At 43.6% G+C, this 22,949-nt stretch overlaps 1 protein-coding gene across 1 annotated transcript in view; it reads right to left on the bottom strand.

The window, feature by feature from the left end:
* vps13d (vacuolar protein sorting 13 homolog D) overlaps window positions 1–22,949 on the bottom strand; it is a 104,030-nt gene that overhangs the window by 41,826 nt on the left and 39,255 nt on the right. The window contains exons 28-41 of the mRNA XM_034235920.1: window positions 22,714–22,885; window positions 21,989–22,104; window positions 21,268–21,492; window positions 16,815–17,110; window positions 15,410–15,543; window positions 14,825–14,980; window positions 13,103–13,277; window positions 12,860–12,934; window positions 12,547–12,747; window positions 10,607–10,696; window positions 9,923–10,063; window positions 9,664–9,789; window positions 3,759–3,833; window positions 57–162 (exon numbers count right to left, since the gene is read on the bottom strand). Coding sequence (XP_034091811.1) covers window positions 57–162; window positions 3,759–3,833; window positions 9,664–9,789; window positions 9,923–10,063; window positions 10,607–10,696; window positions 12,547–12,747; window positions 12,860–12,934; window positions 13,103–13,277; window positions 14,825–14,980; window positions 15,410–15,543; window positions 16,815–17,110; window positions 21,268–21,492; window positions 21,989–22,104; window positions 22,714–22,885 — 2,088 coding nt within the window. The remainder of the gene's footprint in view (window positions 1–56; window positions 163–3,758; window positions 3,834–9,663; window positions 9,790–9,922; window positions 10,064–10,606; window positions 10,697–12,546; window positions 12,748–12,859; window positions 12,935–13,102; window positions 13,278–14,824; window positions 14,981–15,409; window positions 15,544–16,814; window positions 17,111–21,267; window positions 21,493–21,988; window positions 22,105–22,713; window positions 22,886–22,949) is intronic.

Raw genomic sequence — 22,949 nt, 5'->3', positions numbered from 1 at the left:
GAGCATTCATTCATGTCCAGTTATTAGCACGTGGAGATGGTTATGGCTGCTCATACCTTGTAGGAGTGGTAGTCAGAGTGGCGAACCACATGGTACATCCCGTGTGGTTTCGCAGAGCGTAGGGCACAAACGGCTGCCTCCTCTTGGACAGCTTCACATCAGCTGAAAGACAAAAGAAACCCATCAGCCTGGGTCAGGATTCAGTGCTGACTGAAGAAGAGTAAGGTCGACGCCAACAGCCATGCACTACTCTTCTTTAACTGTGAGATCAAGCAGACAAGACACAGGTGCATTGGAGTGCTTCCCTTTAAGGGCTCTCCACTTATTTTACACATAGGGATCAACTGAGGGTGCATTACACTAAGGATTAAACATCATCCTTCAAAAGGTATTGATTTATCAAAAGTAACATAACAATGTGCGACACGAAAGAAATGCCACTATCGTCAGATAATACGATAATCAAATGTACCAAAGCATTGTTCTCTACTACATCATAGACAATGCAACAATCTATCGAAATCAAACAAACTAATGCGCCCAAATGCAAAGTACATTTTCAAAATGGATCACAAGCATAGGCCATGCAGCGGAAAGCAAATGACAAGCTGTTCTGGCAAAACACAAATCAGAGGCCTATAAATTGTCTGAAGAGGTAGAGAGATGAGGCAGGCTATAATCAGAATATATATTGCTCCACTGCTGAGACCTGGTTCCAGCCTGCCTCCCGACACAGCGGCTGCTGTGGATGGTTGGAGCAGGACAGAAGCAAGGCTCCAGAGAGACAGCAGGAGGAACACTGTGTGTACATCACAAACGTTTAAGTGGAGGGCCAGTGTTTCCCTGGTGTTGGATTTTACACTTAAAGAGGCCAGCCGAATGATCTGCCCAGAGAACTCATGGAACAATCGGCTTCAGGAATGCTACTGTTTAGGTTCTCTTCTGCTTTTCCATGGTTTACTCATGGATCTCCTTTAGCAACCCTGTGTTGAAGAACAACAATAAATGGTCCTTCAATCCTTGAATATTGTTTAGAATAATGAGTAATTACTACCGTAACCATCAGCACCACTGAGTATACAGTGAAACAGCTGTGATGTGTAGTGGCAGCCACACACTGCTGAATAGAGTGTCCTCTACTTGGGGGGGCGGGGAGAGAGTCATGCCCCTTTCACACCAACGCGGTTCTAGCTCCGTGCTAGAGCTTTTCTGGTTCGGAACCAGTTTTTCTTTTCAGCCTCCGTTTTGTTCACACCGCCCAGAGCCCGACTGGTGCTGCCGCTGCTGCGTCATGACGTCACTGATTTTCTCCCCAACGGCGTTCACTACAACAACAATGGGGGACTGCGTCGGGTCGATGATCGTGTTACTTTTAATCACACGAAGCCAGATTAAATTAAATAACGACTTCTCCAACCTTATACTTTTTTTATACTTTTCTCCAGAGTGCATTAATAAACAATGAACCACGGTTCATTGTTTATTAATGTGTTTCTGCGGCATTTACCGACCGCTGCAGTGCTGCTCGTCGACCGGAGTTTATTCTCCCGTTAGCTCCGGGTTAGCTCACACGGCAGCGGCCGCTGTAAAGTATTCACTGTCTGACTCAGGGGCGGTTCTAGGGGGGGCCATTCCCAAACAATGAAAAGTTTTTTTTGTTTTTTTTAAATGTATATTTTCTGGTACTCGGTTTGCCAAAAACCGCAGGATTTTGTTGCTGTAATGTGAGATTGTGCAGACACCCTTATGTAAAGTAGAGATGTAACTGTTCATTGCCTTTATTTTTATATAAATATGGTGTTAGTGCAAACATTGCACTATAACTTAAGCTGAAGCTAACAGTAATAACTATAAGATCTATCTGAAATAAATAAGTGTACTGAAATAAATACCAATAACTGTATTGCATTGTTTTCTTATGCGCAATTACTTCATACTGTCTAGTTCTCTTTTTCGTCCTGCATTTATTGTGCCCCCCTCAGAAAATAACTGGCCCCCCCAGTCAAATTGGTCTAGAACCGCCACTGCCGACTCTGACTGTCACACGAGCAGCTGATACATATCCCCAATTCCCCATAAGTGAATGTGTGTCAGTCTGAATTGACGCTGTTTGGCATCACAACGCTGTTATGAAAGTTTCTCTGGCATAAAATGGGTGATGTTAGCATAGCAACCGAAGCTAAACTGACTATAACTTGACTACTTGTTGCTATCCTATTGTGGCATAAGCCGTTTTCTACAGGCACATTTTACCGGCGTATTTTTCATTATGATTCTACTTAGTAGTTCTAATCTAATCTAATTGTCGGACATGACAACCTGTGCAGCCCATGTTTTGATTCCATCCGATAGCTGCTATAATACAAAACGTCTGTCTGCTCTCCACAATGATCAATGACAGCGAATGGATGGTCAAAGTAAGGTAAAAATAAACAGAATCACACTAAACCTGGTTAGTGTTGCCTGACTTTATAAAGTGTTTTTTTTTATAAGTGTGTGGTTGCGTTCTAGTCACTTTGCTCAGCACTACTGCTTGTTACAACTTTCATTTGCCTTACTCGCCTTTAACTGTTAGCTCAGGTTAATCTCGCCCCCTCCGACGTAAGCGTGACGTATGCGGTTACTCTCTCTTACGTGTGAGACATATGAATATGTAGTGGGGTTTTCGGCTAGATATAGAATCAATTCCAGGGTCGCTGTAAACTGTTAGCGCCGTGTTATGCATGGCTGCTGCACCTCGCGGGAGCGCACACAGCGTAAAGCAAAAACTCGCAGACATTTCAATGATTTGTACGGCAAAGTTAGGTTTGGAAACGGTATCATTTCCTTTTTGGCGGGCATGCATAACACGGCATAACACCGGAGCCTCGCTGCGGGGAAACATTGGCGCAGTTCCGAGTTTGTTCTAATCTGTCAAAATGACGGACTGCTTTCAGATTTTTCCGTCGTTGTTAAAAAAAATCCGTCATAGATGGAAAATATTCGGTTAACGCGACCTCTGGTTCTGACATGTTGATTCAATGGAACCATTGGTACACATTTTAAATCATAATTTGCTTTCTTTAAATTTGAGGCATTTGTGTTTCCAACACTTTGTTTCAAAGTGAGTGCTTTAAAATACTTACATTTCTTTTTATGATGATGACTGATGTAAAACAATTTGCATCATATGCAAAGATAATGCCCTGGTTTATTTATATGTTTAGGCACTAGCAAATAATCCAAAATTACAGACAATATTCCCGCTCATTCTATCTTTTCATTTGGTAAATTGCCGCTAACCTGTGTTCACTTGGAGGCTGAAACATATAATAAAACTTTCCTTTGTAGGACCATTTTTTTTTTAAACCTATAAATGGCCACAGTTCAGACGGCGGGAAACAAGGGAGGAGAGCAACACAGGTCCAGGTGGGACTCCAAATGGAAAGCTGTATCATATTATAATGATCAAGGTTTTTTTGGTATATCAATATACCATGTAAATATTCCTCTATATTTTAATGTTATAATAGTTTTTTATAATGTAATTCTGATTTCTGAATTTTCTGTAGTGCATGGTCCTGTCCTAACTTCTAAACCCCAGGGTCTTCACATTCGACAGCATTTGCTGTCAGGAAACATTTGACCCGTGACTCCTTTTGATCGATCCACACTACAGATCTGTATTGCCTCATGTCACAGCAGCCATGGGGATGATGTCTGGATGAGAGCTTTGACAGTGAATGTGCTGCTGCCCGATGCTAAACTCTGAACTGTACCTCTGGAGAGAATCTGCTGCTCGAGGCAGGTCAGGGTGGCTGTGCTCCTAGTTCTAAGGTGAGCAAGAGGAGCACCTGATAGCAGAGAGAGAGAGTTACTGCACAACACACACATGCAGGGACACACACATCATCCCCATTCTGGAGCTGCAAATCAAGGTTCAGGTTTAAAAATAGTGCCATTCATGCTTCACCTCTTTTCTATTATCAATTGTGTGTTCAGCTTTAGGGCTGCCCCCTATTAGTCAACTAATCACTAGTCGACTAATAAAGTATTAATCGGGCAATTTTTCGTTCGTCTAAAAAATTATAATAATATAAAAAATAATATATATAAATATAAAAAATAAAGAAGCTTCATCCGCGCGCTGCATGTGCTATGACGCGTCAGCCTGAAACCCCCTCAGACTTCATTCAGAGCGGAGCCTGGTCATTAAGTTAATTTGGTCGGGCAGGAAATGCAAAGTATGGATCCTTCAGAGCGAGTAAAGGACGAGCAAACTACGATGGCAAAAAGTCTCTCCTCCCTATCCACACCATCCTGAACGCCGGCTTCATATCAAAACACGGAGCTTAATTATCCGACAACGTGTCTTTCTCAGACTCAGAGGAACAGCAGCAGTGAGTCAGGCAGTAGCCTAGCTTTGTATCAACATATATAGACCTATAATATATAATCATTCTGATCTCAGAAAACGATAGCGCTTTCATTTCATGATGAGGGCGTAATGCGGAGGGATTTTTGCCTACGCTTGTATTTTCAGTGTTTCCGTTTCTCTGTGGTATTTATTGGGTTGTTAACTTCAGATATGAATAATAGAAACTTAAACCAACTGTTCCGTGTGTGTCCTCGCTGCTTGTTCACACACACACACAATAAGAATCCTTACCAGAGCTTCTGCTCAGGCCCGTTTCTACGGGGGTGCATAAGGGTGCATTGCACCCTCAGTTGAGCCGTTATGCACCCTCATTTGAAAAATGAAAAGTGAAAAAAAATAATAATAATTAAAGTGAAAAATATTACATATATAATAACAATAATAATAATAATAGTAGTAATAATAATAATAATAATAATAATATAGTTGAAGTAAAATAAATTGTAATTGTGGTTAAATAACATTGTCTGCTGCATTTATTTGGTCAATTTAAACGGTAAGTAAAGTTATTATGTCAGGTGCGCGTGATCTGTGCCGCTGCACGTTCGCCATCTGCAAGGTGCTTACTGTACACAGCAGTCAATGATGGACATCAGAAAATTGCCCGGCTGCTCCGCCTTGCCCACGGAGGCGGAGCAGCCAGCAAAACAGAGCCTGCCAAGGTATATTTAAAAAAGTACCCAACTCGCCTGTACAGTGGGGTAAGGCGCTCATTTTGCAGCTCATGGTTTCAAAACAGAGATTGGCTGGAATATTCATGTAAAAAAGATGTTATCTTCTGCTATGCTTGTAGTGGAGCAGATAAGTGTGATTTTTTGGCAGAATCGTTCAAATGGTGATACAAGCATGACATTTGGTAGGAACGTTCCTTTAGGATCACTCTGCAAGAAAAAAGTGCTAGCCACGTGGATTTTCAACATGGCGGCCATTTTTTCCAAGATGGCCGCCAGGGTATGAAAAAAACAACTTTTAACCATAGAAATCGCCAGAGATGTCGGATTTATTTCATCTTGGTGTCGATTTATAGGTTTTTGACCTTGCTAGAGCTGATTCCTGAGTGTATTGATCGATTTCTTGAACCAATAAATCAATTTTAGGACTTGTGTAACAATAAAGAAGTCAAATGACAACTATTGTGCAGGCTTCGAATACAAGTAAATTGGTTCTCGTTATAGACGGGGAAGGTTAGAATTGCCCCTCCAAAGGACTGCTAATGCCGGGGTGGCAAAGAGGATGAGCTCTCTTTGCCTACTAAATGCCCCAAATGGCAAGCGAAACAAAGCCTCTGGCAGTCAAGCTCCAACCCTAGCCTTCTCGTGGCGGGGGTGTTTCCACAAATAGTGGTGGTGCGAAAGGCGAGTCTCTGGCGCCTGAAAACCAGACAGCTCTGGGCAGATGAAGCTCATTAGCCAGGTAAAGGCAATTCATCTAGGAGATGGAACACTCCGAAATAAAACCACTTGCGACCGAAATGCAGCCACAAGGATATATAGGACCCAGACATCACAGTGTAACCAGCGATGATGGTGGACACCAGCCAATATCAACTAAACACAGAAAAAGAGAGTGTATGTCATGCAATACCAGGGCACACTGGTGGCATACACTGCTGTGCAACTCAGCATGGGGTTCAATGTCAGCTAAACCGTGGGTTTAGTATCCAAAATGCTATCTAATGAACCCTTCAGATGTTAGATAGCCGCACCTGAACCGACAGGATGTGCCAGCGCGGGAGAGCCGAGCCAAGGATAACGGGGGTTTTACATGTAGTTATCCGGATGGTGTACAGATCGCACAGGATTTAAATGACATTGGATGAACGATCGGGCTAGGTGTAGGGCAAGTGCATGAACCTAGCTGTATCCCATACATCAATTTGCACTAACGCAAGGTGGTAAAAGGATGAACCCTCGACCTTGCCATTCTTAGTCACAAATTATGGATACTCAAGCAAAATCAAAACCACAAACAAACTGGACGAAATGTTGCCTCTGTCAGAATGATACAGAGGAAAAGTTAATGTCACCACTAAGTTCATTCCAAAGGGAACAGGACTATGCTGGTTATACCAACATTGCAAACAATGTGCCATTGTTTCATGCCATCAATGATATGCCGATTCCACTTAACCCAGCCAGACTAGATGAAGGTGGTGGTATAAAAGAAACACTGATGCGAAACAGAGCAAAATATCACCAAAGCTGTAGATTGTTGTTCAATAACACAAAGCTACAAAGGACACAGAAGAGAGCGACTGCAAGTACTTCTAAGTGCAGAGAAGAGAACCGCAGTAAGAGGCAAAGAACATCAGATCCACCAAAAGCGTCATCAGTATGCTTTTTGTGTGAAGAAGAGGCCGAAACATCAACTTTACGACAAGCAATGACAATGCAATTGAATGAAAGACTCAATGAGTGTGCCAGGACTCTGAATGATGGAAAGCTCCTCGCAAAGCTCAGTGCCGGCGATGCTGTTGCGCTGGAGTTGAAATATCATCCTGCTTGCCTTGTAGCTGTATACAATCGAGAACGAGCCCATCATAATTTGATTATGCAAGAGCAGAGCTGCAAAAAGCCAGGTAAAGAGTTATACCCCATTGCTTTTTCAGAACTTATCATCTACATCACTGACACCAGAGCTGCCACCGAGGGAACAGATCCAGTTATATTCAGGCTGGCAGATTTAGCTACACTGTACAAGCAGAGATTAGAGCAACTCGGTGTGGACTGTGAATGAGGCGAGGCTTGCTCTCTTTGCACGAAAGCAGAGGTCATATGATTTAATTCCACCAACACAAGGAGCACTCAAGGAACATGCCAAGCGAGCTGCATATGAAGCAGGACACATTTGGAGCCAGGCAATAGTCCGCCAGCCAGAGCCTCAGTGTCCGTCCGAGTGGGGTTGGTTCAAAGAAGATGACTCGTGGAAGCTCTTCTGGACTGCCCTTGCTCCCATAGCTAAAAGCTGCCAGGAGTTAACGAAATGTGGATGCAAGACACAATGTAGTGGAAGGTGCAAATGCTTCCGTTTCGGACTAAGTTGTACTCCACTATGCAGTTGTTTTTGTCAGACCTAGCTAGTCAGAACAATGAACATTGCAGGGCAGAAAAACATTGCAATAGAACTGGGACCGGTTCGTGTTATATTCACCCAAGGCGCATTACGAACGAAGTGCAGATTTTGTTGATGGCATGATACCCCTTGCCTATCAAATTGCCTTTAGGAAATACTAGAATTAAAAAAAATAATAACGGCAAATTTAAAGTGATAATTCAGCATCAATAACTGGAAGTGCTGAACAAAACAGAAAAAGACAATTTGGGTGAATCTAAACTCGTATATTAAAGTAATACTTTTGCACCTAAAGCCACATATGGCAGGTAAGGGGTTAATACCACATCATACATGTGTTTTGATATCATAATCGGTTTCGCCAGTGTTGAAAACATATAAATCGCCACCATGACCTACTGAATTGGACAGATCTATCCAAAGTTATCAGGAAATGTCACCTATGGGGTGGTCATCTGGCGGCCATCTTGGAAAATGGCCGCCATCTTGGAATTTCAAGTGGCAAGCACTTTTTTCTCATAAAGTGACATAAAATAAATATTCCTGCCAAGTTTCATGCTTGTATCATCATTTGAACGATTGACCTTGTTATCTGCTCCACTATTGTAGACATTTCGGTCTTGAAAGGGGAGTGATTTGTAAAATATCCTCATTCTGAGGCTCAGATCCAAGTGGGCTCCAACTGAAGAAGTACATCTTTAAACACACCTCACCAATAAATAGTTATTGTTTTAACAAATGTTACTCAAACTACAAATCTAAGGATTATTTGTGGCAACAGAGTGGTTTGTGGGGGATTAAGTCAAAATAAAGTAGAGTGTGTGTTTATGGTGATGAAGGAATGTGTCACCAGTAGGGCTGTGCATCTTCACTGGTCTCACGATTCGATTCGATATCCCGATGCATCACGATTCATACCAATGCGTTGCATCCTCAATTTTCTACATTACTGCACATGGCTTCTTTTTCATCAATGCATACATGCAGTAAGATAAATATGAACTCCCTTTTTATTATTTAGAAAGTGCTTCAGAAATCAATAACATAAATGTCTTGACATTAAATTATAAACCATAATTAATGAATTGTATAGGTCTAGCCTCCCTATATCTGTGTGTGAAATTGTTCCTTCCTCAAAAACAAAAAACTAATGCTTCTGCAGTCTAGCTGCAGCTTAGCAACGGTCTTCTGTTAAAGAAAGGACACTGAATGTCCTGAATGTGGCATCACACACATGACTTAAGTCTGAACACAGCAAACAACAGGAGTACAAATAAATGCACTAAAATACTGCATGTGGGTGCACACTTACATTCTCTGTGTTACTGTTACATAAATCCCATGGATGTATGAGACTAAGTTAGCTTCATCATATCTCAATCAGTGATTAAGTGAATAATAAAGTTTCTATCAGGTCACTATCATCCTGTCACTCATTGTTTTCAGGGAGGGGGCGGGGTTTGGAGGAACGGAGAGTATTTATCTTCTAAAAATAGCAAGAGGACATTCATACTCTGCAATCCAAGACTTGATTAAATCCACCAAAAACCTGACATTGATTGTAACGCGAGTATTTTTTAAAAACATAAATCCCTGTGTCTCTGAGCCGCAGCGACACGGAGTGATTCAGAGCGGGTCCTTCTGCTGTTGGTTCTGGACTGGTGTTCTTGTGTTGGTGGATAAAGCAGACTGCTCCGTGTTTGGTGTTGCTGTGCCGCTGTCACGTCTGTTTCCTGATCTCTGCGTCACCGACCGATTTGATATTCAAGTGACAGAAAAAAATACGTTATTGTAAAGCCGCGGCCGGAAAATCAGGAAGCTATATATATATATTACTACGCTATAATCGATTATGTTCGGTCACTGCATTGATGCAGAATCATCCACGTCTGCATCGCGATGCATCGTAGAAACGATTAATTTCAACACCCCAGTCACCAGGTGGCTTACTGATGTACTTTAACAATATTAAATATCTATGGCACAGCAGTCGAACACACATCAGGCTTTGATACACACACAGGCCACTTTGCTACCCTGTCAGAGTGGCAGGGTAGCTCTTCATAAATAATATATCTATAAAAGAGACAGTTTTTTATAAATAGCCATCAATGAAATCGGCTTCTTTAATTTGCAGTGATTTCTTGGCACTACAGTGTGTAGCTAGTACTCACTCTGTATAAAGCTAGGTGGGTCGACTGAGGAGCCCATCCAGGGCTGGGTGGGTGAAGACTGGGGGGTCTGTTCCTCCTCCTTACAGTAGTCAGCTATCCATGAGCTTTTGGTGGTGTTATATTGTTCTGAAAAGACAAAACAATCGTAATCATCAGAACCCCAGAAACCTCAGTCGTGCAGCCAGCTGTGAGCCAGCTGTGAGCCGGCTGTGAGCCAGCTGTGCAAGGTGTACAGAACCATGTTTCAGCTTTTACTCACCCAACAGGACAGAAGTGATGTTGACGTCCAGTCTCTGCTTGGCTCGAATTCCCATCTTAAAACGTGGAGGGTGGATACGGCCAGCGGCCTGCTGCTGCCAGGAGAGGAAGCAGGGCCAGGGCTCGATGAAGGGCTCCCAGCCTGACACACATGAATGAAAACACACACACACACACAAATTACTAATCTAATCCATGCTGAATGTTAACATGTTCATCCCCTGTACAATGTGCTTTGTGGGGAGGAGTTTGCCCTTTGACCTGTGTGGCGCATGCGCAGTATGGTGGAGTATGTGGAAGTTGTGGAGGATGTCGGTCAATTATGTGCGAGCTCAATAAAGCAGTAAAAGTATATAAACGTTGTGTTTATTCGATTTAACAGTGAATTCCAAAGAGATCAGTGGACCTTGTGTTACCACCCTACAGCTTTGAACTGAGATATGCTCTCTAATTCACTTCTAACATTTCCAATCTATGAATCCAATGCAGTTTGCTTATTGCTCATACATGTCACAATACTGTTACCTGGTTTAATCCCTCACTTTAATACACTGCCATTGAAATGGATGTCAACGCTACATTTTTTTGGTTCGACATAATTGAACATACGAGGAGATGAGCTCTATAAGATATGTTAAACATATCATGAAACAAAAAAAAAGAAACGCAAAGTAAATGTTATTACCTGACAATTCTCTGTTGAAGTAGTCTCCTGACAAAGTGAAGCTGGCGTTTCCTTCCTGAGTGGAACCAATGCGCTGCAGCACATAGAGCCCTGCAATAGAGAAAGACGAAACTTCATGTATACAATCATTTATTATCTACTAAATTATGTCATTTAGATAATAACAATCACAGTGTGTTGTGTGCCTTGTGGTGACTTTTAGCTAGTTTCTAAGGTCACCTATCATGCAAAATGCACTTTTTTATGTCTTTTATACATAAGTATGTGTCCCCGGTGTGTAAGGAGACTCACAAAGTGTCTGAAAATACAACCCTCTCTCTTTTCCTCCTTACCCACATCTCTAAAAATGGGGGTACAACGGAGCTGATCCAGATTTGCTAATAAAATGTGGGCTGGCTTTACATTTAACTCCTGGCAACGTCCCGCCCACTTCCCAACCTATCGTCCCCATACAGTATACAGTCGTCTAGCTGAATCCCCTCCCTCAGCTGTGTGTCTGTGTATTCAGCAGAATGTCTACAGGAGGGACTTAGAACAGTTACATGTATTATATATATATATATTAGGGCTGTCAGTCGATTAAAATAGTTAATCGCAAATTAATCGCACATTTTTGATCTGTTCTAAATGTACCTTAGAGGATTATTTTTCAAGTTTTTAATACTCTTATCAACATATGAGTGGACAAATATGCTTTATGCTAATGTTTATTATCATTTGAACAATGACAAATATTCTCATGAATATTAAACACAACAACCTCTGAACATTACAAATATTCGCCTCAATTCAACCTGGAACCTAATACAATAAAAATGGTGTGTGTGCGTGTGTGTGAATGTGTGTATGTGTGTGTGTGTGTGTGTGTGTGTGTGTGTGTGTGTGTGTGTGTGTGTGTGTGTGTGTGTGTGTGTGTGTGTGTGTGTGTGTGTGTGTGTGTGTGTGTGTGTGTGATGGATCGTTGGATCTATGTGCAGCTCAAGGCATGCTCGAACGGGAGCTGCCTGGACGCTGCAATCATGTTGCACTATCCGTGCTGAGTGTGCTGACTTTTCGTACAATGTCCCACTGTCTGGCTTCCTGCATGAAGTCAAGTGCTCGGCGCAGTTGTGGCGAAATGTCGCTCCTCTGTTTTCATTTAAACAGCTCCATATCCGTTAGCGCAGCTAGCTAGCACCAGATGCTAACAACAACAATGCACGTAAGGTCTCTCTCTCGCTCGCTCGGGCCACACATACACACACCCTCCCGGTCCTCCCAACAGCCAGTCGGTGCCTGCCGGTGAGCGTGGAAGTGTGGTCTGCCACAAGCGAGCGGCAGGAGCGGGGCTGTCAGCATCAGCTTGAAGATGGTATTTTAAACTCGATGCGCTCTGAAACTACGGGGCAGCCGAGGACAAAAAATACATATGCGTTAATCGCGTTAAAATAATTAGTGGCGTTAAAATTTTTTTGCGTTAACGCATTATTAATATATATATATATAACAACTTTACTCTATCAGTAAACACTGAATAAAGAATATGTCAAGCTATGTGCTGTCTCAGAAACAATGTGTGACGTGTTTTGGAAGTAATATGGTCTGTGTTTACATTAGCAAGCATCGCTAGCACTCAGAGCTAATGCTGTACTGGAGAGAATATGTGTAAAGAAGCAATGACACAAGCACACTTTTATTTCAGCACTTTAGTAACAGGGCTGAAATAGAGGGATATGAGGCATGCTACAATGGGTGATCTGTTTGGTATTTTGAGCAAAACAATTCAGAGACATGTTTTGTATAGATATGGCCCTATAATATATTGTTCAAATTTAGCATAAAATGTGAGCTTAAAATACTAACATGTACAGTCCTTTACGTCTTATTACGATAATTACCTCCACTGACATACACAGACAGTTTTTATTTGACTGAGAGTAGAGACCTGATGTGTGACTTACTGGAGAAGGTGAGCTCAGCCAGTGGTATGTCACAGTCCAGGCAGTCATCAATGAAGCAGATGCACACACTCTCAGCCTTCACCTCCACCCCCGACAGAGGAGCAGAGTGGCTGCTGGAGGCAGAGTTGGCCCGGGCTCTGGCATGGCCTGCCATGTTCTCAGCATTCTCTAACAACCACGTGGCAGCCTGGTCCAGCTGGCCTGAGGGACGAATAATTATGTCTTTATAAAGCGCTCATTCAATAATGATGAAGAGACTAGGATCTTCTGTCTGGTCACCAGCTGTGTGGAACGTGTTAAAGGTCTGACCCACCTTTACAGTGGATCAGGGCTCTTTTGCAATCCTCTTTCCTGAAGCCAAGGTCTTGTAAATGGGTCAGCTGGCCCGCTGTGTAGACAAAACAAAAATTCAGAAAGTAAAGCATTGTGCACATCACTGTTACTAAACATCAACATTGCCAACTTTAAAGCAAAAATTACATGAAAATTAACAATTTCATGCAATCCAATATAACTCAGTACTTGGTCCCTTTGGGGACTGAAAATCACTCATGACCTATGAGGGCCTCGGTCTTCTGCCTGAAGAGGTCCTTGGGTGTAGCTGCAGGCTCAGTGCTGCTTTCACAGTCAGAGGGCAGCGCAGAACTGGAGGTAGGGATGGACCTGGCGATTGCCAAGAAGAGCTGAATGTCGTTGTAGGAAAGACGAATGTCCAGAGTAGGAAACTGAATCTGCAACAGAAACAAAAAAACTGTTTAAGGGGCAATCCAGCCGCTTTACAAAGTCACTTCACTAGTGATGGGGAGCATAAGTCATCCTGCAGAACAGCTGTTTTATATCCTCTGTGTTTTGTTTTGTGGAGACTGAGAACATGATTCACCTGTTTGAGACATGTGGAAATCTGACAGGCAGGGATAGTCTAATGAAAGACACTGTTGCGTTGCATTATGGTAAATGTAGAATGGGCACATATTTATAACAACATTCAGGGTTCATACACTTTTTCACCAATGATTTTCAATGACTTTTCCATGACTTCTCAATGACCTTTACCTAATTTTCCATGACCAAAAAAAATTACCACTGAAAATGGTTTATTTGAACATGGAACAGGAAAATAAGGTCTGCAACATGTAGTGCCTATCTAAAACAAATCAAATAGTAGGCTTACTGTACTAGCTTCTACAGGCTAATGCAACTGTAGTCAGGGATGCAAAGTCATCAGGTATGAAAAAGATGACAAGGACCCGAGCCCCCGACCCCACGGAATATCGGCTTTAAAATGAGGAATAACAGAGGATTTTAGCAGTCAGAACAACTAAAGCAGCAGGTAATAATAACAGAAACGCTAAAGCGTCACATCTAATAGAAATATATAAAAGCATTTATTTTAATTGTGTAGCAGTCAGTTTATAATGTTGGCAGCACTGTTGAGCATTTTGAAAATGTATTGTCATGCCTCTGTGCAAGGCTTAGTCTTTCTATCTTTATGGCATCTGGTGTAAAGTAACAAAGTTCATAAACTCAACAAGTACTATACTTGGGTACAATTTTGAGATACTTGTACTTTATTTAAGTATTTCAATGTTTTGCTACTGTGTACTTCGACTCCTCTACAGTTCAGAGGTACATGGTGTACTTTTACTCCACTACATGTATTAATACCTTTAGTTACTTCACAGATGTGGATGAATGATGTGAAATATAATCAAGTGTTGAATCAGACTTTAGTTCCACCTGGAGTAAATCCACCAGCTACCCTGCAGTATACAAAGTCATTCAAACTAGCTGCACCTTTACCAGCTTTGAGAACACTTTCATGATCAATCATTATAAAACATAGCATATACTGTATATTACTCTGAACCCTGAACATTATGGAAATAAAATACTAACATACTTGGGTACTCTTTGAAAACCATGCAACGATTTAAAACGTACTGGTAAAAAGATGGTGTTAACAAATAAAGCTGATAGACATTTACAATGAGCTAGGAGTAAACATGTTGTGAAAGGAACAGTAAGGATTGTTCATACAAGTAGAAAGATGGAACACTTTGGATGTGTCAGATGGAGAGTTTGCTTTTGTGTCTTCAGTGACCATACTTTCCCACAGAAATGCTTACATGTCCCATCCATGCATCCATCCTTTAGTTTGAACTGTTATCTACAGGGTAAGAGCCTATCCCCATCAGACACTGGGAGAAGTTGTATTAACCATTGCACCATCAACAGTAACATCATTGTATAGCCAATTGTGGTTGTGTGCTATCCTGACCTCCAGCAGGGGAGGGATGTCCTCCACGTTGAAGGCGTCCAGTAGACCCGAGCTGCTCTGGTATGTGGGGCTCCCACACAGCTCCACCTGAATGTTGACTGGGTCGATAATGGACAGCGCTGTCTCCTGCTCACTGCCCAGCCGACACGAGAAAACCTGGGGGGGGGGACAGGACTCCTCAAGGTCAAAGCTTTACCTTGGGTTCTGAATAGTCAGTTAGTAATAATAGCCCTCATTGTCCTAATGAAGTGTTTACCTATCCCATATTACATACTAAAGTCACAATACCACTATGCACTGAACTCACCCAATCAAGGGTAGGAGTAGCATGGGGAGTGGTATGGCAGTAGCGGCAGTAACACAATCCATACTTAAAATGACTTATCTTGTGTAGAAATAATAATATTTGAAGTGGCAAGTTAAAGTTGTACATTTTAGCAGATCAATAACCGCACAGATTTCAGTTAATTCTTCATCTATTTAATTAAGTAGGGGATATTTTGATGATTGGTAGCAGGTAACACTAGCCGTCTCTCAGCAGGATGTTAGAATATTTAAAGGGTTAATATGATAGTTGGAGATCACCTCTATTCCTGCGAGGCTGCCAGAGAAGGGTCTGTCCAGCAGGCGGGGTTTGTATGTGAGGACGGTGGTGCCCTTCAGAATGATGGCGTTGGTATCCAGACAAGACGAGTCCTCCACAACCACAAACTCTGTGCCTGCAGAAACACACACCTGGTCAACTGAAGCTCCCATTCAGCTCAGAAACCAACTTATTGTATATACAGGGGTGCACCACATAACTGGTACGCAGGTAAGCATGCGGGGCAAACATTTGAATTGCGTAACGTCACTTGTGTCACTAAGCGTCTTTGCGTACCTGATAGCTCATCAAAACAAAACATATTTCGTTTACACATGTTTCTTGTGTCCTGCATTCAAAATGTTCCTCAAGTAAAAGTAGAAAAGTATTCTCATCAAAATATAGTTAAAGTAGCGACAGTAAAAGTAGTCGTTGTGCAGATTGGTCCATTTCAGAATAATATATATGATATGTTTTATAATGATTGATCATGAAAGTGTTCTCAAAGCTGGTGAAGGTGCAGCTAGTTTGAATGACTTTGTATACTGCAGGGTAGCTGGTGGATTTACTCCAGGTGGAGTAAATCATCTGTGAAGTAACTGAAGGTATTAAATACATGTAGTGGAGTCAAAGTACACCATGTACGTCTGAACTGTAGTGGAGTAGAAGTACACAGTAGCAAAACATAGAAATACTCAAGTAAAGTACAAGTATCTCAACATTGTACTTCAGTACAGTACTTGAATAAGTGTATTTAGTTACTTCCCACATCTGATATGACTTCAAGTCATGTGCTCATTTCTTAGTATTTGATCCTCCAACCTGGCCTCAGGAAATGCACAGCTTTGGCAACACGTTTTGGAGAAAGCAAATGGGAGGCTTAAACAGGGACAGGGAGCTGCATCTGCAGCATCTTCATCATCTAGCATGCAAGAAGAGGAACTAGAGGACAGTGAAGGAGACACTGAGGAGGACTGCACTTATTAACACCACGCTTCGTGTGGGGTGAGTACCAAACGCCGTCTCCTGGTACTCATCTGAGTAACTCACTAAAAAGCTTATGTGTATACATTTTTTTCAAAATGGCATTTAAATGATAAATAAAAAGACTAAAGCTGAGTGTTTAAATGTGCTTGAGCTCACTAGCTATCAAAGTGCTTTCTGAAATGTTCATTGAGGGTCCAGTGTGCTGCTGATTATCGTAGCTGAGGTGTGGCCACTGTACTGTAGTGAATGTACTGTACTCCTTATTTAATAACAAAAGTGCAATTTGAGTTCAATTTAAAAATTCAACATTGTTTTTTATCAAAAACATTATACACCCCACACAAAAAAAACCCTGTTGTATTGGTATTTATAAACCTAAAACATAATAAATGGGCAGATAAGAAGACATTCTTCTCTGACCTGTGACGTTGATCTTGACCTCCAGGCAGCGGTCCTGAGTGACGGGCACCGTGGACCTCTTGGTGACCACACCGCTCTTCACCGTCTTTGGCATGACGGCCCCGGTGGTGCTGATGGTGGCGGGGCTCGGGTCCGTGCTGGCGTCACCGGGCCGGCCCTGACCAGGCTCAGCAGCTCTTGGCACCTTCTCCACCGGCACCCGCAGGAAGTCTCTGACCAGCTGCAGCCAGTCGAAGATGAGAAACACTCTCAGGTTGTTCAGCACCACAGTGAAGCAGGAGGAGTCACGCGTGGATCTGCAGGAAAGTGGACCAACAACTTGTGACAAACGTTTAACCATCTAACACCGTCTGAAATCGGCTTCAAAATCTCATAGGGAGGCCTCAATGCGTTGAAGCTTTAACTGTTGCCATAGTGATCGACTGCCCAATCAGCTTTTGAATGCATCCGTTTCTTTTTGTTTTGTGGCGACAGCAGGGCGTTAGCTGGTGATAGAAAGCTCAGCTGATTCAATTCAATTCAAGGCTTTATTGTCGTGTGCACATTAGCTCCAGTGTAGATATGGCAATGAAAAACATAGCTCACAGGCTCCTCCAACAGTGCAACATATATATAGGACACAGAACAAATAAAACAGATAAAATAGTGCAAGTAAATACAAATACAATTGAAATAGTGACAGAGGGGACTATATACAAGTAAATGGAATATGATATATTAGATACATAATTTGCAAGATGCAAACAGATGAATATTTATGGATGTTCTTTAAAAGTTCAGGTGTTTAATAGTCTTATGGCCTGTGGGATGATGCTGCGGTACTGCCACACGGCAGCAGACAGAACAGTTTGCTGCTGGGGTGATGGGGGTCTTTGATAATCCTGAGGGCTTTCTTCCTGAGCCGCTGAGATTAGAGGTCCTCCATGGATGGCAGCTCCGTCCTGGTGATGTTCTCTACAGTTTTCACCACCCTCTATAAAGCCTTACGGTTGAGGGCGGTGCAGCTGCCGTACCAGGTCGTGATGCAGCCAGACAGGATCCTCTCTATTGGGCACCTGTATTAGGTCAGGATGCTCTCTATGGTGCACCTGTAGAAGGTCAGGATACTCTCTATGGTGCACCTGTAGAAGGTCAGGATCCTCTCTATGGAGCACCTGTAGAAGGTCAGGATGCTCTCTATGGTGCACCTGTAGAAGGTCAGGATACTCTCTATGGTGCACCTGTAGAAGGTCAGGATCCTCTCTATGGAGCACCTGTAGAAGGTCAGGATGCTCTCTATGGAGCACCTGTAGAAGGTCAGGATCCTCTCTATGGAGCACCTGTAGAAGGTCAGGATGCTCTCTATGGTGCACCTGTAGAAGGTCAGGATCCTCTCTATGGAGCACCTGTAGAAGGTCAGGATGCTCTCTATGGAGCACCTGTAGAAGGTCAGGATCCTCTCTATGGAGCACCTGTAGAAGGTCAGGATGCTCTCTATGGTGCACCTGTAGAAGGTCAGGATCCTCTCTATGGTGCACCTGTAGAGGGTCAGGATGCTCTCTATGGTGCACCTGTAGAAGGTCAGGATGCTCTCTATGGTGCACCTGTAGAAGGTCAGGATCCTCTCTATGGAGCACCTGTAGAAGGTCAGGATGCTCTCTATGGTGCACCTGTAGGTCAGGATGCTCTCTATGGTGCACCAGTAGAAGGTCAGGATGCTCTCTATGGTGCACCTGTAGGTCAGGATGCTCTCTATGGTGCACCAGTAGAAGGTCAGGATCCTCTCTATGGTGCACCTATAGAAGGTCAGGATCCTCTCTATGGTGCACCAGTAGAAGGTCAGGATCCTCTCTATGGAGCACCTGTAGGTCAGGATGCTCTCTATGGTGCACCTGTAGAAGGTCAGGATGCTCTCTATGGTGCACCTGTAGAAGGTCAGGATCCTCTCTATGGTGCACCAGTAGAAGGTCAGGATGCTCTCTATGGTGCACCTGTAGGTCAGGATGCTCTCTATGGAGCACCTGTAGAAGGTCAGGATGCTCTATATGGTGCACCTGTAGAAGGTCAGGATGCTCTCTATGGTGTACCTGTTGAAGGTCAGGATCCTCTCTATGGTGCACCTGTAGAAGGTCAGGATGCTCTCTATGGTGCACCTGTTGAAGGTCAGGATCCTCTCTATGGTGCACCTGTAGAAGGTCAGGATGCTCTCTATGGAGCACCTGTAGAAGGTCAGGATCCTCTCTATGGTGCACTTGTAGAAGGTCAGGATCCTCTCTATGGTGCACCTGTAGAAGGTCAGGATGCTCTCTATGGTGCACCTGTAGAAGTTGCAGAGTATCCTGGAGTCCATGTTGAACCTCCTCAGCCTGCGGAGGAAGAAGAGCCGCTGTCGAGCTGTTTTGGTGATGGTGTTAGTGTGATGAGTCCATGTCAGGTCCTCAGTGATGTGGACCCCGAGGAACCTGAAGCTGCTGATTCTCTCCACCGCAGTCCCATTGATGGTGATGAGGGCCTGGCCCTCTCTCTGCTGCTTCCTGTAATCCACAATCAGCTCCTTGGTTTTGCTGACGTTGAGATGGAGGTTGTTATCCTTGCACCAAGATGTCAGGGTCTCGACCTCCTCTCTGTACGCCGTCTCGTCGCCGTCGGTGATCAGGCCGATGGCGGTTGCGTCGTCAGCAAACTTCACGATGGTGTTGGAGCTGTGTGTGGCCACGCAGTCGTGTGTGAACAGGGAGTAGAGGAGAGGGCTGAGCACGCAGCCTTGAGGGGCTCCGGTGTTGAGGATGCACTGCCTGGGGTCTGCCCGTCAGGATGGTCAGGATCTAATCACTGAGGGCACTGTTGAGCCCGAGGTCTCTGAGCTTGATGACCAGCTTGGAGGGCACAATGGTGTTGAATGCTGAACTGTAATCAATGAACAGCATTCATACATATGTGTTCCTCTGCTCCAGGTGTGAGAGGGCAGTGTGGATGGTGAGGGCTATGGCTTCGTCTGTGGACCGGTTTGCTCTGTAGGCAAACTGCAGGGGGTCCAGAGAGTCAGGGAGGAGGTGATGAATGATTTGACTAACCGCTCAAAGCACTTCATGATGATGGAGGTGAGTGCCACTGGGCGGTATTCGTTGAGGCTGGTGGTTTTAGACTTTTTTAGGGACTGGAACGATGGTGGAGTGTTTGAAACATGTGGGGACTACAGACTGCACCTGTTGAAGATGTCCACGTCCGTGTGTGTGTTGATGTTGTCATCCTCAAACACACACAACTCCGTAGTTTCAAGCAGTGCTGCAGAGCTGATTCTGACTCCAGCGCTGTATACTCCATGTCACCGGCCTGTCCCGTTTCAGTTTCTGCCTGTAAGCAGGCAGCAGCAGGAGTGAGATGTAGTCTGATTTGATTCTGAGCTTTATATCCATGTCAGAAAGGGGAATAAACATGGTCCACTGTATTTCCGCTGCGCGGGCAGCTGATGTGTTTGACACTGAAAGCCGCCTCGGCGGAACATACACTGCTGTAAGCACAACCGATGTAAATTCCCTCGGCAAATGGAAAGGCTGGCATCCGATCATGAGGTGTTCTAAATGAGGAGAACAGTCCGAAGAAATAATCCCCACATCTGTGCACCAGTTATTGTTCACCATAAAGCACACACCTCCCTTACTATTCCCTGAGATTATAGTCGTAGGTACGTAGACGTAGGGATCCTACAATTTCAGAGGTGTTTTTGTAGAAATACTATGTCCCAAGTTGTGGACCAACGTAGTTATTACAAGTGACACGTGTCACGTATTACAATGTGAGACTGGGTTGGGTAAACACTCTCGACTGCTGAATGGTCAGAGAGAATCACTGGCAATGGGGGCTACAACTACAACAAAATGAACGTATTTTACCGTGATTTAATTGTAATACACGTTTGATGTATGAAGTAACAACATACTGATACCGGTCTGCAAACAAGACTGCAGGCGAAAAATCTTTTAAAATGCGTGTTTTTCTGAATGGAGATCGGATCGATCAGGCTAAGCTAACGTTGTATATGCTCCGTCCACACTCACAACAATGGCCTACAGACATAAATAAACCAGCGACTCGCCATGACACAGACAGTCTGTGGTTTGTACATGTTTAACTTTTGTCTAGTTTCTGAACAGATATGAGGAGCTGTGAGCTCTGAGTGCTAACAGCTAACGGCTGATGTTTTGGTTTTGTGGTTCACGGCAGTTTTACGCAGCGTCGCTCCGCCCGCCGAACAGCCGATCGCCCCGCCTCACTGTGTTACTATAGTAACTACCCCAGTTACTAAACTGTAATGGAAACGCAACTTAAAGTGAGCCTGGCCTACCAAGGCCAAACTAAGCTGTGCTAAGCCGTGCTAGGTCCTGCAGTGGAAAAGCGCCATTAGACACATTTGGCTTAATACTTTTGATATTTCTATAAGCTTCGAAGCTCAAAAAGTTTGACACAGCCCTACCTGTAATGCAGCTCCAGCTGCAGTGTGGCCCGATTGGTGCCGGTTTTGGAGGGCTGCAGGATGCAGTCAAACACATTGTGCCGTCCCCCTGCGGCCCGCCCTGGGCTTTTGTTGGGCCCTTTACAGCGAGTGTCATATGCCAGCAGTGAGTGAGACACCAGGTTAACAGACTTGGATCCATTGGAGAAACTCTCAAAGAGTAGCTTCGATTTCATGAAGTCAAACCTTTGTAAGAGAGAAACAAAGATAATATTAAGATGGCATCTCTTTAAACCTTTTTAAAAACGTTCAACTATGATGCAGAAATTCAGTCTACTGGGTTGAGATGTTCTAGCTTAAAGCTGTGAGAGATGATAATCTTCAAATTGTATCTGTGTTTGCTAAAGACCAGCAGCTAGCATTAGCCTCAGTCCGAGTAGGAGTTTCAAATACTTTTGAAATGTTTGGTCACAGACAGAGATCGTCCCAACACTGTGGGCCATGGTACTGTCAATATGACCTCGTGAATTTATAATGGTGTTGGGCTGAAGTCATTCTTGCATAATCTGTATCAAATAGAAATGTCTATGCTAAGCTAGCATGTGAATTTACGTGAGGAAAGTCAGCGGCTTTATGGGACCTCAGATTCATTCCAATGTACATCACAAGTATACCCATTTATTAACTTGAAACGATGCAAATCTAAATTGATACAGGGCTGTAAGAAGAGGAAAAGGCCCACCTTGCTAATGAGCGTTCATCTTCTGTGTGTGTTGGGCTGTCCAAGAGCTCCAAACTGACATCCATCATGTCAACCAAGAAAGACATGCTGGTATAGACATCTCCACTTAACACCGTCTAAAGAGAGATACAGTCAGCTCCACAACAACGACATTTAGAGGACTCAAATCAGTCAAGAAATTGAATGTTAAAACCATCCTTAAAGCTCACATTTTATGCTAAATTTGAACAATATATTATAGGGCCATATCTATACAAAACATGTCTCTGAAGTGTTCTGCTCAAAATACCAAACAGATCACCCATTGTAGCATGCCTCATACCCGTCTATTTCAGCCCTGTCACTAAAGTGCTGATTCTGGGTCTGGCCCTTTAAATGTAACCGAGCTGCTGCTGGCAACGCACCTTTGGATCGTCCGCATGCAAGGAGTGAGCTCTGTGAAGAGAAGGCTGTCTACCAGCAGAAACTCAGCTACATGCTGCCGTGATTATATGTATTATATATATATATATATAACAACTTTATTCTAAGTCCCTCTAAGTTGCGGGACGTTACCAGGAGTTCAATGTAAAGCCAGCCCACATTTTAGTAATGACGTCAAGTTCTCAGCAAATCTGGATCAGCTCCGTTGTACAATGTTTTCAGATTGGCAGTGTTTGCATCAGAGATGTGGACATGTTATACAGACTGCAGTCAGCTGTGTGTGTGGTTGCCTGCACTCTCACATAGCTGCTGGGGTCCTGTAAGTTGTAGGGCCGCAGGAAATCCTCGAAAGGCTCTCCCAGGTTGTTCTCCAGCAGGCCTCGGATCAGCTGGTAGTGCTCTAGGTCCAGAGAGCAGTGTACTGACGACAGGCAGCCGTGGATAGACATGTCAGGAACTGCATGGCTCAACTCCCTGACCACATAAGGGAACACAAGCAGGAGTTTACATAACAAGCCTCCTATACAGGCTCTGGGTA

The sequence above is a fragment of the Gymnodraco acuticeps genome, unplaced genomic scaffold (assembly GCF_902827175.1).
Source record: "Gymnodraco acuticeps unplaced genomic scaffold, fGymAcu1.1, whole genome shotgun sequence".
NCBI lineage: Eukaryota > Metazoa > Chordata > Actinopteri > Perciformes > Bathydraconidae > Gymnodraco > Gymnodraco acuticeps.
The sequence above is the reverse complement of the archived record's forward strand: the minus strand, read 5'-3'. Positions and strand labels throughout refer to the sequence as shown.